The sequence below is a fragment of the Henckelia pumila genome, chromosome 3 (genome assembly GCF_033568475.1).
Source record: "Henckelia pumila isolate YLH828 chromosome 3, ASM3356847v2, whole genome shotgun sequence".
Lineage (NCBI taxonomy): Eukaryota > Viridiplantae > Streptophyta > Magnoliopsida > Lamiales > Gesneriaceae > Henckelia > Henckelia pumila.
Window position 1 is genome coordinate 36,613,938 of NC_133122.1, and position 18,583 is coordinate 36,632,520.

Consider the following 18,583-nt stretch of genomic DNA (forward strand, 5'->3'; position numbering starts at 1 on the left):
TTATCCAGCGTACATCAAACCGTAACCAACAGTTATTGATTTCCATGTCATAAAAGAAAATATATCACATAAATAATCATGTGACAATAATATCAAAGTTGCATAACAATGTATACTACTAAAAATTTGTTACAGTCCTATCGAATGTTCTATACCAAATCCCTACAGTAACATAAGGTTCAGTCTTCGTCTTTTTTAAGATCAAAATGGTCGAGTTATTTATTTATTTATTTTTTTACGGTTAAATGGCCGAGTTTTGAAGACATACTTCTGATAATTGTATATTTTGGTTAAATCACGGAGGAACAATTTTATATGTTTTAACTTTTTAGTTTTGAAAGCATTCCTATTTTTAATAATGATTAATATTGAAACAAATTGTAGGATTGTGTGTTATGGAACATGTTCTAAGATGACTTGTCCTAATATGATAAACGACCATTTTCCTGACTTCTTTTTGAAAGTCATTCCTTAAGAACCGATACTATGTTAGGACTTAAGATGGAATGGTTCAATGGATTTATATTCAATTTATTATTATTATTATTATTATTATTATTATATACAAATTCACTCAAATTTGTTGGGGCAATTTTCAGATCCATCATCTTCAATTTAAGATATTTTCAAGCCAAAACAAATTCTCAAAGTATAAATCCACTTCTGATGCAATCAGTATTTTGTTTATTAAGTTGGTTCCACTCCATTAAAAAAAAAAGAATTTAACATATTTAAAATAAGATTGATGTTTACTGCTTTATAAAAAACTATAGTAACTCAAATATTTTAAATCGTTAAATAACTAAAGTTTAATGTTGATTGTTCATTTACAAGAGCAATTATTAATTCCAATTTTATATATATATATATATCTATTTATTTATTTTTGATAAAACATTTCTTATTTCATGTTCAAAAAATCAATATTGTATTTTATATTATTATTAGAACAATAAATATTTTCTCTTGTCCGTTTTGCCCCCTCAATTTCCATTTATTTATTATTTTGACCTTCATCCACCTCTTTCGTCTGACCCTCTTCTTTCTCAAGGGTTTTTGCAATCTCTGTAATCCCAAAAGCCCTGTACGCAATCCCTATTGCGGATAAATACGATTCGACCCGTAATCCCACATCAACTTTACCATTCTTTCCGTTTTCATTTCAGATTTGTTGTTCTTTTGGGAAAAATATGCTGTAATGGAAGTGCTTCTACATTCAGGTACCCCATATTTTCCTAATTTGCGTGAAATTTAAGTTTTTGCTTAAATATCTTGCAGTATTGTTTTGCGGTGACAGCGGCGGAGGGAGAGGGGGTTTGTCGGGGCAGCCTTTGGCCATCTGTCTTAGATTTTTCGGTGGTCTTATGGATTTTATATGCGCATGCAAAAGAATATAACATCGTCCTTTTAAAATTTTTGGAGGTTTGGTTCCAAGGACTTCGAGCTCGGTCCAATATGTGGACATGAGCTAGTAAATTTTTTGTACTTTTTGGCCTCAAGATTTGCTTTTTTTGTTTTTGGTTATTTGTTATTTATTTATTTATTTATTTTTGATGTTTTTTCTGAACTGAGTTCTTTGGGTAATGGGCTTGGTCGTTAAAGAGTGAACTCGAGGTAAACTGGTTTTTACAACTATATACATGTGTTGACTGTATATGTTGGTATCTTGTTTTTATGCTGTTATGTGTAGTACATACATGAACATGTATACTTATGTGAATGCATCAGTAAATATATCTTATGAACACCAGCATGTGAAATGTCTGAAAATTAGTGTGTATTTATGAAGCCCATGAATTCTTAGCCATTTTTGGTGGGATTGAGAATCCATGCAAATTAGAGAAAATTTTTGTTCTCAAATGAGAATTCAATCATTCGTGTAATTTGAAATTTCAAGTCACGTTGGATGCTTTCAGATTTCAACGTTTGGTATCTTGTCTTCTTTAATTGGGTTTCAGTTATTACCATGAATAATGCCATCATATTTTATCTGTGTGATGTGGAGTGGTAGAAAAGCTTAATTAGTTATCATTCTAATTTTCTGTTTGATTTCTTGTAAATATCAAACTCTAATAATTTTTGTTTAGATGTATGAATCACGATTTATGCAAAATATATTAACTCCAAAAATACACAAGTACACGACTGTGATGAATTTTTAGTATCAATTCCCAATAACTATTTTTTGAGATTCACGGCTGGGAGAATACGGCCTTCAGATTCAAGACTAGAGATTAAAAATGGCCAGTGGTAGTAATAATTGTCCTAGACTCCTAGTACATGTGCTTATTTAAACATTCAATTTTTTATTACAAATAATTAATTTGATAACTTGTTTCTGTAACTTGACAAACTACAATATCAAATAATGTTTTAACAGGGATGCTTGATAGTCGTTTTTCTCAATCCAATTCACTTGCTTGTTGATTTCTCTTTTATTTTTGAAAGTTACATCTTGGTCTCGATAGATTGCATATTTTTTAGCATGTTTCAAATGAGAACTTATTTAATGCTGATAAAATGGTGATCATCTTGTTGACCAAATCAGTATTTTTGCTTCGTAGCTGATACATTGTGAAATGTAGATGTGCTTATTTTTATTTTTTATACTTGTGTCTTGCGGAGGTTAAAGTTCTAAATTGAAATTGACCGCACACGTCCATTTATGACAGGGCATACCGTTAGCCAGTGAAGTTTTGATTTTACTTTCTTGAAGATTTTGGGCTTGCTTGGTATTGTTTTACTTTTAGGAGAGTTGTGTGAAAATTATTGGGGAAATATTTTGAGAAAATAAATTTATGTTTGGTTTTGTTTTGAGGAAATAAAATTGTCATTATAAATGAAATTAATTACTAATATTTAAAAATGAATTTGAATATTTTGACTAAAAAGAATGAAAATGAGATACTGGTGTTTGATTTTATTTTTATATGACGTGGGACATAGTTGGAGAAATGAATCTAAACTAGGGTTGTCCTTTCTCACTTTATTTTTGCCGTCACCCCAATTCACCTGCAGAAACCTTCATCTTAAGCAAGCTGCCTCTCACTGACGCTATAGTAATATCCCAAAATCTTATCCGGAATAGTGGTAAAAAAGAATTCGCTTTATTTCATTCTTTTGCTATTTGGTCATTAAATATTTTTTTTTTTTTGCATTGACGGAGTGCTGTGCGGATGAGTTCAAAATAGGTGCCAGGAATTTGATTTTAGCCCTAATTTGGTCCTTATTATCGACAAGGAGGCAAAATGGGTTACATTTTTTCATTTTTTAGGATTTCCGATTATTGACTCTCTGATTTGAGTTGCAGATAAGCAATTTAGATCGTGTGTTTTCCCAGATTTCTGATTAGTCTGTCATTGGCTAACTCCTAGATCTTTGATGTGGTTCATGTCAATAAATATTGAGCACAATCAAATCTAGGTGCAGAATCTATAAAACTAACGAAATGGGCCTTCTATAGTTTTTGTTATTGTTTATATCCCCATCACGTGCACCGATGTATATTTAAGAACCGAAAGATATTTATAATCACATGATTTTCTTTTCGTGATTTTTGCCATTTATAATTCAAGTGTCTTGGTGATAGAACAAGATTTGGAGAATTTCCATCGCAAACTAGTTATAGAGTCCACATGTGGTGTACTAGTCTACAAGTACACTTCTCATGAAATATTTAAGATTTGTGGCATCAGTCGAGGTGGTAAACGGGAAGGGTTAGATTGGATTTGATTTAAACAAGGTTGGTATGAACAAGATTGATTGGCTGGTCAGATATAGTGGGATCTACGTCGGTAAGATATAGTGGGATCTACGTCTACCAACATGTGCAGCCTTCTTTTCTCATCTTCCTCGACTCATGGTATTAAATTGTGGGAAGAAATCAATTCGGTTTTCATCACTTGAATTTTCCGCTGATAAGAACCAACCGGTTACCTGAAAATATGGACCATCTCTTTAGGTCCATCGTTATCCGTTTGGCTTTCTGTATGCAAGTTACCCTTACCTTTGACTTCCTACACAGCTTTGGTGTTGGTCCTTGGATGTCTGCCACTCTGCCTTAGCCAGCAATACCGACCACCGAGCCTCTTTCTTTTGCGAGCATCCTGATTCCTGTGTTTGGCTAAATGTAAGGTTGCTGGGCACTTGACATTTGGCTGTGACCTTGATCAGATATTTATCTACCTACTCTGGCCATGGAAGGCAACTGAAGGCTGCCTATTTTTCCTACCACTATTTGTCCTAAGCCTCTCCGAGCGATCTACTGGCATCCCACAAACTTGTCATGCTGATCCATCAACTATCCACACCTAATTGGAATCTTGTCGATCAACTATTCACCTCTATTTCATGGTACCCTTATGACATGAACTTCTTTCCTCATCATGGGAATTCAAACTCATTGGTGCTGTAAAAGATACAGCCAGTTTGACTAGCAGTCTGGTTGTCCAATTGAATTCAGCTAGTTTTTTTTTTGAATGAAGAATTCAACTAGTTAGTACATTGGAAATGTGTCCTTTGCAGGGAACTTAGGAGGTGATTAATCAATCCATTTCTGTAACTGTCAAATAAATTGTCTGGGCGTACATGCATTTTCAAATGGTCTTATGCACTGGTTCTACTCACTGAACGAAAATCTCTGAGATGAAAATATTAAGTCACTATTCCTATAGATTGTATAGCCTTACAAAGTTGACTTTGGTTCTGGGGTTAATTAACTGCTTGGATTACTATTTTTAAGCTTGGATTTTCTGTAAATGATTATTTTCTATGTGGAACTATAGATTGCTTTAAATTTAAATTGTTTATCACTTCTATCTCTTAGTGGTACATTTTTGTATCTTCTTCTACTAACCATTCCATCAGAAGAAAGCTTTAATCTTCCTCCTAACCTCATCCCTGAATCCTCCTCTTTATTTTCTTTTCCTATGTGGTTTAAATTCATATGTACTATTGCAGGCATTTTTGGGGGTAAGTAAGTTCAGCAAACAGAAGGATGGCTGATGAAACTTTTGATGAGAAGTCATTGTCAGAGAAACTGTCTAAACTAAATAGTTCTCAACAAAGCATAGAATGTATCCTTTCTTTAGGAGGCAGTAGTCATTCATTTACTTTTTAATTTGGAAGTTGTAGTGTCACCCGACTTAGTTGACATTAATTTTCTGAAGAGGATTGTATCATCATGCATGCTATTTTTCTTGTTGCTTGAGTGATGCAGAAAATCCTTCATTTCATGCATGTACATGCTTCTTCTTCAGGGAATATTTACCCATTTTTCTACTCCTATCACCTATGTTATTCCATTTACCCCTGTTGGAAGGAATTTGACGTGTTGGAGGGCTTTAAAGGTGGGTGTGTGAGGGTTAATATACTTTTGTATATTATTCATATCTATCTTGTGTTTTGAACTATATGCCATTACCAATAGAAGGATCGAATTTTACAAATTCTTTTTATCTTGAGACACATGTTTCTGTCGTGTTACTTAATAAGCTGTATAAAAAGTAATTGTTATATTTGGTTTATGAAATTCGAAATAGTTTCAAAAGGAATTGAATATAATAGTGCGCGAGGAAAGTGAAACATTGTCATTTGTTTTTAATGTCCAACAGTGATGTAAAGTATAGATAACTTATTAGGGTTATATCGGTAATTTTGTATAGTGGTCATACCTAAGCAACCGAGTTAATTATTGGTATATTTACTGATTGGACGAGTTATTCGGTGCTACGAGGATGCTAATTGATTCTCATGAAGGCTAAGCTAATACAATCATAGTTATGAGGAAGCCAATTATTTTGAGAACAATCTTAGTTCCCTAACTGATAATAGCTATATCTCAGACCTTCTGATTTCATAACAGAGATTTTTTAAAGCCTCCACAGTTTCTGTTCTTTCCTGGGATGCTTTGGTTTTTGTTATACCGTGTCTTTGGTAGGTTATCATCAAATGGTGGTACTCTTCGAGATTGCGCACTGCAGCATCTCAGCATTTGGAGAAAAAAAAATGCCAAATTTTTCTTTCCAAAATTCAATATAGGTCGACGGCGTTACTTATCAAATGATTATGGGTCATGCAACTCGCACAGTTCTTGAAACCATTGTTTTAATTCTGAAATTTACTGTCATTGTTTTAATTCTGAAATTTACTGTCATTGTTTTAATTCTGAAATTTACTGTCATTGTTAAATAAAGATGCATTTTAGAGATATATGAGAGTAAACATGAAATTACATCTCTATCAATGTTGAGTTTTTCTCCTTGGTTTGTTTTTTCATTGTGTGCTGCGTTGGTTCTGGATTAGAAAGAAATGGGAGGGATTTCTTGTTGGGTGGTTTTCATTTCACCTGGATTTTGGCACTGGATTGTGTTATTTTGATTACCCAACCCAATCAAGTTGCTTAAAAATATTTTTTTTTAAAAAAAATATGTAAGTTGCTCAAGTTTTTCTTGTGGCCTGAATAAGATCAGCATGAGACACAATGGATTGGGTGTCTCAAGCATTGTAGATGTTGCGGAAAAAAATCTTTTTTCTTCTTCATTTTGTATAATTTTGGTTGATATCGACAATAAAATCCCTCAGAAATGTGTGTGATTAGTGGTGCATATCTTGATTTGTATTTTGCAATCGGAGATATTTTTTGATTTATGGCTGTAGATTTTACAGGAGTATTTTATAATGATCGGTAGATTATTATCTTTGATGTAATTTTTTCAATATACTCAGTTTTCTTTACTTTCCCTTATAGGTTAGGTTAGGTTAGAAATCATTGAGAAATTCCATTTATTCAATGGACTAAGTTTTCTTGTATACTATACATATTTTCTGATGATTTTCTGGGAATGCAGTCCTCCCCTACCATGACAGGATACATGACAGTGTAAACTAAAAAACAATTTTCTTGTTTATGCTTGTGAGATATTTTAGTGATTGTAATGTGAAAGTTGAATATGTATCTGAAGATATTTTTTTCGCATATGATCATTCAAAAATTTCAGAGTACGATGCAGTTTCTTTAACATCCAATCAGCTTTGTCTCGGTGGTGCATATCTCACCGGAAGAAGGCCAAGCATGTTGTTGAAACATGGGATAGGCTATTTCAATCTGCACAACAGGATCAGCGGGTATCTTTCTTGTACTTGGCTAACGACATCCTGCAAAATAGCAGGCGCAAGGGCAGTGAATTTGTGAATGAATTTTGGAAGATCCTGCCATCAGCTCTCAGGGGTGTTTATGATAGTGGTGATGAAAATTGCAGAAAAGCTGCCACTCGGCTGGTATTTCATCAACAACCTTTCTTATTCCACTAATACTTTTCTTTCCTTCTATCTGAGCACGAAAATAATTGCATAACCTCCTACTGAAGCATAACCAACCAGTGCCCTCGTCCATTGCATGGCTTCTCGTTCTCTGCCTATGCTTGTGTAAGCGTTGCTTGTGTTGGGTTGATACTATGTAATATACTCTTTCCATTATTTTCATGGCAATGTTTTAACTTCTCCTCCCTTTTTTATTTTTCTGAAGGAGTGGATTCTTGTCTTACATTCTCTCTGTAAATACTACAGGAGCGAGTCTTGTCTTTGGATCCTCATGGATATAATTTGTTTGCTTCTTTGTTGAACTTCTTTTACATGTTTTTGAACTCTAATTGTTCTTAAGATTTGCTAAAGTACAAGCATGATGGATGACTGATAAATTATATTATATTGTTTGCTACGGGCATTCTGAGGATGGGAGAGTACTTATTTTATCTAGTGAGCTTTGTCCTGCATATTAGTGGTAGAATTTTTATCAAATTATCTTGTCAAGTTACATTTAATTTGAATTTGACTGCTGCCAAAAAATTTCAACAATTATTTTTTCACGTCTTCTGTAGATGTGGCATCTATCTATCTGGTTGATGACATAAGGGTACTTAATCAGTTTATGTTTGATAATTTTTTTCTGGGAGGCAACGGTTTTACCTCATTATTTGTCAAACATCAGGATTTCTGTTATTTCGTTGCTGCTTTGAGACTACAATTTGACCCAGTTATCCTTATTTCCTGGTGTTCCAGAGCAATTTTCATTCCTCTCTTTTGTGCAGCTTTATGCCATGTTGCATACTGTTTCTTTCTTATAATCACTCCCACCATTACACCACTTGGTTGGTTGGCTACAAGGGCCAAATTTCTGTAGGCTATATGGATACGCCTTTTGTTGTATTATTATTGCTCTTCTATTTGTTCTCGCCTTCTTAATTACTAATATTTTGTGTTCTCTTTCCTCCCGAATTTTTGGGGATGCTCTTTATATCAGGTTGACATTTGGGAAGAAAGAAAAGTATTTGGATCTAAGGGTCAGAATCTCAGAAATGAACTGCTAGGAAAGAATCCTCCACTCAACACCGGAAAGAATCCTTCTCTAATCAGCAGTGGCAAGAATTCAAATCCTATCAAAGTTATGAAGAGAGATGCCCAGTCTTTGAGAATTGTAAGTAGACTTTGTTTTGGGTTTTAATTGGCATTTTTTGTTAGGTTTATTCTTAAGATATTCTTCTTTTTGCTGATTCCAGAAATTGGCTGTTGGAGGTATGCCGGAGAAAATTTTAACCTCATTTCATTTGGTACATGATGAGGTTGCCAATGAAGATGCTGCCTTAAACAAATGCCGAAGTGCTATTTCTAGCGTACAAGAAATCGAGATCGATGCTGTGAATGCTCCTTCTCAAGGTTTGACCATAGTTAGTTTCCTCTGAATTTGCTTGCTGTTTGTAATGATTATACCTTGGTTGTGGTTTTCTATTATGGTGACTCCATGAGTGCATCAAGCACGCTATTAACTTTTTAGGAGTGTTATAGATTCTTTTTTCTGATTCTATGACGATGTATGAATGTTGTGAAAATATCCAAGTCAATAGATGCTAGATGCAGTTAGTTTATAAACTTTCTGATGTATTTTAATTTCGTCTTCAGGAGATGTTCAGGGTTCTGTTGTTATGGATAACATGGAGAAACAGGAGAACATGCTTCACCAATGTGTTAGCCAGCTTGAAAAATGTGAAACAATCAGAGTGGCTTTGGTTTCCCAGCTTAGAGGAGCTCTGCAGGATCAGGTATGCTTTTACTTTGGGAGAAATCCTCTCTGCAGTTTATTTGGTTGTTGTTGGACGCATATTTATGTGTCGTAATGTTCAGTGCTAATCAACAACCTATTAATTTTATGCATGGATATGGAAAATCTTATATATTTTTTAAGATAGTATGTATCTGAATTTGGAGATGTCTAATAGGATAGAATGAGTTAAATAATAAGTTGAAATCTTTCCAAAATAACTGTAGTACTGTACAATGAACTAATGCCTGGAAATGTTACTTGATTGTATGACTATTGTTACAACTTAGGAAATTCCCAATCCTTGTATAGATTTCAAATCATAGGTGAGTGAGAATGTTACTAATGCAATTTTGACTCTGCATTTTCATGTCCTGACACATCATAACTTTCCAGGAGTCAAAGCTGGAGCTGATTCGGAGCGAGTTACAAGTAGGATCAATCTCCATCACTATCCTTCTCTACACAGTCACACACGTTCTTTTGTTTACTCTGGTGTGGACACTCACAACACACTGGTTTTTACCATGAATATTAATCTACGAATGTTTCTAGATAGCTGGTTTCCAAAATGCTAAACCACATATAGGTAACCCATCTTTGTTGAAAAAATATATTATGGGAATTAACTAATGATTTGTATTTTGTCCACATCGTATAATAAGAATGTGTATATACCAAAAAAGAGAGTTTTAAAAGCATTCGTACAAGGAAACTGAGATGGAAGTAAAAAATCTAAGCTAAAATAAATATTGAAAACAATCTAATCAAACCCTCTGAGGAAGCAAATCACTGGTATATTTTCACATGAATATGAATAATTCAACATTTATGCCCGCTCCTCGAGCTGGCTTAAGAGTGGCGTTTGGATGGTGAAGTTCTCCAAGATGTTTGGATCGAGAATTTCTTTTGAAAAAATGCTTAAAAAAATACAGAAGCTAGAAAATTTAGCTGTTATGTATTTTATTCTGCTTGCACAAAATAAAAAAGCTCATTCTGACTATTATATACAAAACAAGTGATCAGCTTTTGTTTTTAAAAAATAAAATCATTAAAAATGTGCATATTGATAGTTTCTCTCTTAAGTTAGGGTTTCTGCGTCGAAGCTGACCCGTAAACAGATTCGGTACACCATTTACTTGGTAATTGCCTAATTGGTACTGAAAGCTTCTAAAATTAAATTGATTAGGCTCCTTCTGTTTAAACCCTAATAGAAAATTGTCAGTGTGCCACAGCGCAAGCCATTTTACTGATTGCGATGTGATTTTAGGCCTTAAAATCAATTTTTGCCTATTTTAGGTAGATGATTGCTTATGTTTCCTCACCATTTGTAGTGGCCCATCAAGGCCAAATGGTATGATTTCATGGCTCTTTTGTTATTAGTGGTATACATTGATACCTGTTGAGATCGAGTTTTCTTTGGTTCTGCTTTTATATTCTTTCCCCTTGGTATATGATGTGTAACACCATTGCAATAATTCCATGTCTGGCTAAGTATCCAGCCACGGATACCTGCTACCACCTGTTTTATGTGTTTCATGGTTGGTTTTGAGCTTAGACAGAGTTGTTCGTGGAGAATGTGGCATGTCTTGATGTCTGTTATCTGCCATTTGGCTGTTAGCGCTGGACGTCATGAGTTTGATGTAATACTTGGTGGGATTAAGAGTGTTGAACTGTGCAAAGTTTCTTTCTTGGTTTTCCACATAGGTCTGTATTTCTTGCATAGGAGGCTATTTCTTGATTTGAACGTCGGTAATTCTGTGGTTTGCCTAATAGATTGTTGAATGAAAATTTGATAGTTGCATTTTGTGAGCAGAACCTTTAGATATTTGACCAGAAATCTTGTTGGATGAGAGATCCAAGTAGTACCTTGTTAGATCCGTGCAGCATGAAGACTTGTTGGGGTGAGGAGTACCTTGATCGCTTTTTCCCAATTTTATCCATAATAAAGGGAAGATCAATTTTTATGTGCTTGGTCCTGTTATAGTAAGTGATATTATGGGCGATACTAATGGCTGATTAACACAAAAGAATTCACTGGACTAAGTGGGATTATTGGTCATACTAATGGCTGATTAACACACAAGAATTCTGTTGGATTTTCTACGAAGTTTTTCCAGTTATCTTACCCAACTTACCCTACATATACCATTTGACAGTCTTGAAATCGGTCTTTGCGCTGCTCTTGGATACAATTGCGCGTTTGTTACTTCTTCCGGTGACCGAGTTCCTCTATTCTTGGGGCAATATGCTCATACAGGTTTTCTACCTATATGGACTTTGCCCAATATTCATGAACCTATATTTTTAATCACTTTTGGATCACTTTGTGGAGAGCATAGTTATTAAAAGTGCAAGGAGCCACAAGGTTTTGGAGCCCAAGGCATGCTCCTTTCAAAGGTGATGGAGACTCAGAGAAAAATTGATAGAACTACTACATATATCAATTAATCCATTATTCAAACAAGCTACACATATTTATAAACAACCAAAATACTTAATGAGACATTTTTCATAAGATCAAAATATCATTCAGAATACCAAATTAAGTTTGAAAAAGTGCAATAAAATGATAAATTGAAAAGAAATGATAGAATTAATTTTAAGTTGTATAAAAGGGAAGTCGTTGTAAATGCTTAAGAGAATGTAAAATGCAACTCCCTACGCGTCCCTGCCATGGGTTTTGGTTGTAGGTTGGCTTCTGTGCCAAATTTGAAAATGAAGTCGAGGTATATTTATGTATGCATTGTAGATGTAACCATAAAATTGGTTAAAACCAAATAAAATATTGCCTATACGTAGAGTAAAAAAATATGTGTTAGATCAAGGCGTGTGCATGGTCATTGCCTTGGGCCTGCTCCATGGCATGAGCGTGAATGTATTTTTACATTGGGCACAATTTTTGAGAAAATGGAAATTTTCGCTTCCGACTAGTATAAGCACAAAAACTTTGATAAGTTATGCCATCATTAGTAGATAATATTTTAGTTCATGTGTAGCAAGCTATCTTCTCTTATCAATGCAGAGCATATGAAAAAATGGTTGAAACACATTTGTTACTCTTTCTGAAATTTTGGAAAAAGAGTTGTCTAAATTTTTTTGGCTTTAACAAGTAAACCCCGTATACATGATTAAGATCAATAAAAGTTATGAACTTACTAGATCGTGATTGGTTTGAAACTTTAGTTGGGACTAGGGCATCTCATGTATTGCCAGGAACAAGATGAAACATCGTTCAAGATCAAGAATTGTAAATTGGCTATCTATTTTAGGTTTTGTGAGTGCACCCTTAATTCATATGAAAAGATCGAAGAAACGTTATTCACGGATCACGTTAGATAAATTGCTTTGGGAATTGAAAATTGGGTGTCCTAAATGATTGTTCCGGAGAATGGTATCACAACAAATGGTAGGCCAATTAGCAGAAAGTTTGGAGGAGATACAATGGTATAGCATCATGGACCATTTTGTTCCTCAGCATTCCTAATCTTCTTCCCCTAACTTGGAGTTCTTTTAGCGGTAGTTGGATGTAAGATTCCGTGCATTGGAGCCTTATAAATTCATTTTTGTGGAAACCTAACGATATAGAATGACGGTATCTATGATGCCTTCGTCATCAGTTTGTACCCGAAGATATCGCAAATGACGCTGTTGCTATAAATACAGTGTATACACAAGATTCCGACAATTTGATTTGCCTGATTTACTCTTCGTTTTCATCCATAATTAATTTGTACTCCACTCCTTTCTCATCAAGCCATCAAGCTTTTTGCAGGTTATGCATTTCTTTCTTAACATATTGTGTTCTAGGTTTTGATGACTGATACACCACCCTATAGTTTAATCTGTTATGACTGATTCAAGTTTCGGAAGCTGATCTCTGCTTCCCCGAACTCTAGACTTCAAGCATACATTTACATACAAAATTGTGAACTATCTAGTTTCGGTACTTTGTTTTTATGTATTGGTGCACGATGACATGATGGGATAGAAGGGTTTAACTCTTTATGCAACATGCAGGCTGCTCGGGGTCATATTGAGAAAGCAGCGAATATAAAACTGCAGCTCGCATCACCCTCCTCGGCACCAGCTGTGAACCAATCCATATTTTCTCCCAGTCTGACAATAAACAATCTCCCCGCGCCTCCACCTTCCAATCCTTTGACGTCTTTTGTGAACTCCATCGACAAGGAGGAGTCGCAGAAGTTGACGGCAGCTGCGGTTGCTGCAAAACTTACCGCTTCCTCATCTTCTGCCCTGATGTTTACATCTGTTCTCTCCTCTTTCGTAGCGGAAGAGGCAGCATCAAAAAGCAGCGGGTTGAAGAGGCCCAAGTTAGATACACCCATTCCTTTTCCAGGTTTGACCAATCCGGAGGGAAATAATTCAGCCTATTTTCCTACTACGCAGCAAGCATCAACTAATATGCCATCCGTTCAGTCGTTAGGCGTTCAGTCTGTGTCCCAGTTGAACCCATTACAAGCTCCATTCCTTCCACCACCTCCAGCTCCGCCACCACTCGCACTTCCTGCTAATGTATCCGGGAATCCGTTAATGCAGTCTACAATGATGGGGCTGCCATTCAACTATGGTGCCAGCAACATACTTCCTGCACAATTGTCTTCAAACGCTGCTGCTGCGTACACCAGGCCAGGCCTTCCACCCCAGCTGCAGAACCAACAGGCTCAGTCACAGCAGCAGCCACCTGCAAATGGTGGATACTTCAGGCCACCAGCCGTTGGGTTCTATGCTCATAGCCATCAGCCGACGACCCCTCCCGTACACAAGCAGTGAGTAGGTAATGGTAAGGTAAGGATTCCCCCCTTGTCATTTTTGTACATTTATAGAAGTCATTAATGGCATAGGAAGTATAATGTTTCTTTCGATATCCTTTAGTACACATTGTGTTGTCAAGATGGGTATGTTTTTAACCAGGAAATGTGGTACTTTTGGCAAATGTAAACATCATGTAGAATTTGTAGTGTTTAACTATTATAGTCTGTAACTGGGCAATGTGTTGCTTTTGGACTTAGGCTTATTGTGGTTTTATGTAAACACCGAGTCAAACTAATTCTTCTCTCTGCACATACCATTATTGCTTTATTGACTGTGTTTATTATTATTATTTTTAAATTAATTTTGGTAAATATAATATGGTGGCAAAAATTTATAAGAACAAGTTACTCAAATTTTCCATTTAACGATCATACCTCATTCAAATCTTAATTATTTTTTTAATACTATGCAATTTATTTAAACTCCACATATGTTCAGTTTACATAGTGGTGGTTGTGATGCTATCCTACGGAAATTGCATGCAAATCCTCGGATTGTGAGGTTCATCAAGTTTATTATTTGCAGTGGACAAAATTTAAATATGAAAGATTTTGGCTCCGTTTGGATAATCATTTTAAAAATGTTCTTAAAAAATGTGTTCGAATAAGATTCTTTTGAAACATTTTTGAAAATTTTTCGTTCACTTAAAATTTGAAAGTATAATATGATTCAAAAAAATAAATAAAATGAAAGTATAATTTTTAAATAACAATTAGTATTTTCGGAGATTAAACTTACCTCCAGTTTTTCTTGAATATTAGAACTTTATTGGCCAGAATCAAGTTTACTATTTATAGTAGGCAAAATCAACAAAGAACTTTGTGCGATTTCAAGAGGATAAAACTAGAAATTTTATACAGCTGAAAATTTTTATTCGAAATATCAATGTGATAGCTTGCGCCCGATCAAGAGCACTGATCCAAATTTTGCTTATCTTCTTCATCTGAAGTTTTCATGTACCATTTTATGGGACGAGCTGTAGTTATAGTCTTATAGATACCTGCCATTTAATCATACATCAACTTTAGTAAACAAATTATTTACCATTATTTTCAAGTAGAAATTAAAATTAAAGTTACCATTTCATCCCAATCAGTTTTCCATGTCATGAAGCCTAGTGCCAACATTTGAGTCACAACTCCACTCATCATTCCAACCCATATGCCCTTCAAAATCATCAAATAATTTTATAATTCCATATCACTAAAAGTCATCTGTTATAATTATTAACGATCGAAGGCACACACGATATATGCGTAACATAATAAATAAAAATTACGTAAAAAAAATTGAGGAATACAAGGAGTAACGAAATATATGAGATGAAAAGAAGTTGATAAGCGCGCGGTTACTATAATTTTTAAATTAGAAATGATAATGAATCTTATCAGAAAGATAGATAGTACAAAAAGCCTAATTTTGATTTCGAAATGAATGAGTGTTTGCTAAATAAGGTTTAGTCTATAGTGCCCATGTGCTGCATCCAAGGATCCATTTTTTTTGCATTTGAGATGTTCATGTGAACATCTCAAATGCAAAAAAATGCGGCCGTTGGATCCCCATTCGGGCACTGCCCGAATGGGGTAGCATAAACTAAACCGCTAAATATGTAATTCACTAATTTGTCATTGGTGTTACATTGACTGACTAGAACACATCAGTTAGTATAAATGTCTCATACATTACACTGCCCGAATGGGGTAGCATAGACTAAACCGCTAAATATGTAATTCACTAATTTGTCATTGGTGTTACATTGACTGACTAGAACAAATCAGTTAGTATAAATGTCTCATACATTACATATAATACATTAAATATAGGAAAGATGAATGCATATAATCCTAATGACTTTGAAAATTGTTCTTATTACCTTGACTTGAAAATGAAGCACATATCCAAGCACAGCTCCAATGGGCAAGCCAATCAAATAGTAGCAAATAAGATTGATAAGTGCAACCTTTGTTTGCAAACCTGCTCCTATCGCCACACCTGATATAAATGGTGGAAAGAGTACTGATCAAATATGACAGAAAGAACATACGCATTCTCCGAATTTTCGAGGTACGATGCTTATGTTTCCTGTTAGGGGTATGTAATTTCGTTTTCTTAAAAATAAAAAGATGAATATAACATATGTAGAACACTTACCAGAGAGGACTGGGTAAATGCCATTGAGCAACACTGAGAAAGCAAGCAGTATGTGAAGGTCCGATACGCCCTGAGCAACGTCGTCTTCGTCCGTGAACAAGTATCCGAGTTTATCACCAAACACTAAGCAAAGGATCCAAAAGAACATACCTATAAGAAATGGAGGTGATCCATCACCACTTTTATTGAAAATCTACGTGGCTTTAGCATCTCCCCTTCCTAGTTCATTCGCAACTCGCATGCTGTTGAGAAAAAAAAAGAGAAGAAAAAAGAACTGATACCTATCAAGATGCCTTTAGGCAGCACAGACTCGTTTGAGTGATTTTTTTTATCTAAGTAAAAAAAACTAACGTACATTGAAGCACCCATCATTCCTAGACTGATCATGAACTCCCAAGCAGTGATATTAAGGCTGAAAATTGTCTTATCATGAGTTAGTGATCTTGGTTATTTTTCTGACAAGTATGCAATGATATGACTTGAAATCAAGGCCGAAAACGGTGAAGCAAACTTGTTTTGGCGTGGAGGATTACTTACCAAATAGAGAAGGCGGATATGGCGACAGTTGCATTTTTCATATATCCAGCCAACAAGACTAGGATGACAAAGTACCACAACTCCAAGCTATGTATGATATATCAGACCATTTGCACAAGAAAATAAGTTGATAACTTTTTGTCACATAAAACATAACAATTGAAGTAACAACATGAATAAGATTTTAGCATTTACCTATGAATATCTATAGGTATATAGTTAATCTTGTGCACCAATTAATTATTGGATTTTAGTCGCAACAATCAAATGTGTCAATCAAACAACATCACACGAATTAGAAGAAGATAAACAGAGTTTTGCTTTACCAGATCGTGAGGCCGGACGACGCTGAAAGCTTCACAACAAGCAACACATCTCTCAGTGCAGCAACACTTAACCCCTTCCATGTGTCTTGACACCATCCACCAAAAATGTTAGGAATCAATCCGAAATTTAAAGATCGAGAATTCACCAAGCAAACGAAACACACAGATAAGAACAATAATCTTAGAAATCAGATAAAACCAACGCACACAGATCAATCAACCAACTCACGCGAAAGCGATTAAACGACGCAAGTATTTACGTGGTTCGGCAAAGATTTGCCTACGTCCACGGGAGAGCAACACACACAATTTTATTAATCACCAACAGAACAATCCAAGCTCAAGAACAGAGCTTATTACAGAGATGGACAACAAAAAACTCTCAAGCTAGATACAGACTCAATTCAAGATTTTGATACTTGAATTCTTCCCGTCACAATCTTCGCTTGTTTCTCTCCTCCAAAATCTCTATTTTTCTTCTCTCATTATATTCTGAAGAATTTGATTTTCTGTTCTTCTCGTTGCGGCCAGCTTCCATCTGCTTATATAGAGAATTAGACCGACTTTCATCTTGGGATTTAGGTCAACAGTAACTTATGACCCAATTATAAAGTCAACATGGTCCAGCCCGATAAGTCTTCATTCATCAGTTTGATCCTGCCACTTGTATTTCGATCAGTGCAGCGATCTGCCTGCAAGCGTATAGCTTCTTGGACACTTCATCTCGATCTTCATAACCACGTACACATAAATACTCGTGAGCAATCTATCTGCATGAACTCATCGAAGTACTCGTCTGACCATAACAGCGATATGATCCCAGTAATACAGATCTGGCCATGAAACTCATCTGATCACCGAGCTCATCTGATCTGTACTATTCGATCCGATCTCTTCTCTTTTCCAAATTCAATCTGATAGAAGCATTACTTCAAACAATCTCCGCCTTGATTCTTTCAGAAGGAATGTTGCTCATACTATCCTAGCCGTCTTGGCTATTTGCATATCTCAGCATTAACTAAGTTCCAATAATTTCTTAGAAATTAGCAATACGGCAGTCATGACTTAGTCATAGCATCATGCATGGGTTTTCCTTCTGATGCTATCTTCACAAGGTATCACATCTCCTTTTTCAATTACATCTCTCATGAAATGCATTTTCACGTCATTATGTGTTTCGATCGTTCATGATAGACTTGGTGTTTCGTTTCAAGTGTATTGCACTTTGATTGTCACAGGGTACTACAACTTGATCTTGTTTTACACCCAACTCCGCTATAATCCCTTTTAACCTCAATCCTTCCGTTTGCTCTATGGCATTAAACTTTAAGTTCATACTGCTATGAATTCTGCCTCAGTGGTTTAGGAAAGAGCAACCACTGTCGGTGTAAAATTTAGACTTCCAGGTGTATCGCTGTGTGCCATAAAAGGGTGAACACATAACTAGTCAATCGACTTTCTCCTGTCTAAGTTCCAGCCAAAATCTGAATCCACATCATCCAAATACCGGATCATATTCCCATCTTGGCTGTTTCTCAAACTTCAATCCCAGCCAGGTTGTGTTTATGGAGGATATCGATGAATCCACTTTCAAAAGTTTCCCAATGATATGTTCCCGGATTAGCCATAAAATCTTGAC

At 35.3% G+C, this 18,583-nt stretch overlaps 1 protein-coding gene and 1 pseudogene across 1 annotated transcript; one reads left to right on the forward strand and one right to left on the reverse strand.

The window, feature by feature from the left end:
• The first annotated feature begins 1,010 nt into the window (after positions 1–1,010).
• LOC140891589 (uncharacterized) lies at positions 1,011–14,132 on the forward strand. Its single transcript, XM_073300168.1, has 8 exons — positions 1,011–1,220; positions 4,960–5,075; positions 7,031–7,278; positions 8,300–8,473; positions 8,556–8,712; positions 8,956–9,095; positions 9,491–9,526; positions 13,115–14,132. The coding sequence occupies exons 2-8, from the start codon at positions 4,997–4,999 to the stop codon at positions 13,886–13,888; spliced, it is 1,608 nt and encodes a 535-aa protein (XP_073156269.1). The 5' UTR covers positions 1,011–1,220; positions 4,960–4,996; the 3' UTR covers positions 13,889–14,132.
• A 703-nt stretch (positions 14,133–14,835) lies between these two features.
• On the reverse strand, positions 14,836–18,280 carry LOC140888472 (protein DETOXIFICATION 24-like; annotated as a pseudogene).
• Positions 18,281–18,583: the final 303 nt, after the last annotated feature.

What these genes read in the sequence shown, in the direction of transcription:
- LOC140891589 (XM_073300168.1), top strand. Translation starts at nt 4,997, where the DNA reads ATGGCTGATGAAACTTTTGATGAGAAGTCATTGTCAGAGAAACTGTCT. An exon ending in TTCTCAACAAAGCATAGAAT is followed by an intron (nt 5,076 to 7,030) that starts GTATCCTTTCTT and finishes ACATCCAATCAG; the next exon opens with CTTTGTCTCGGTGGTGCATA. An exon ending in TGTGAATGCTCCTTCTCAAG is followed by an intron (nt 8,713 to 8,955) that starts GTTTGACCATAG and finishes TTTCGTCTTCAG; the next exon opens with GAGATGTTCAGGGTTCTGTT.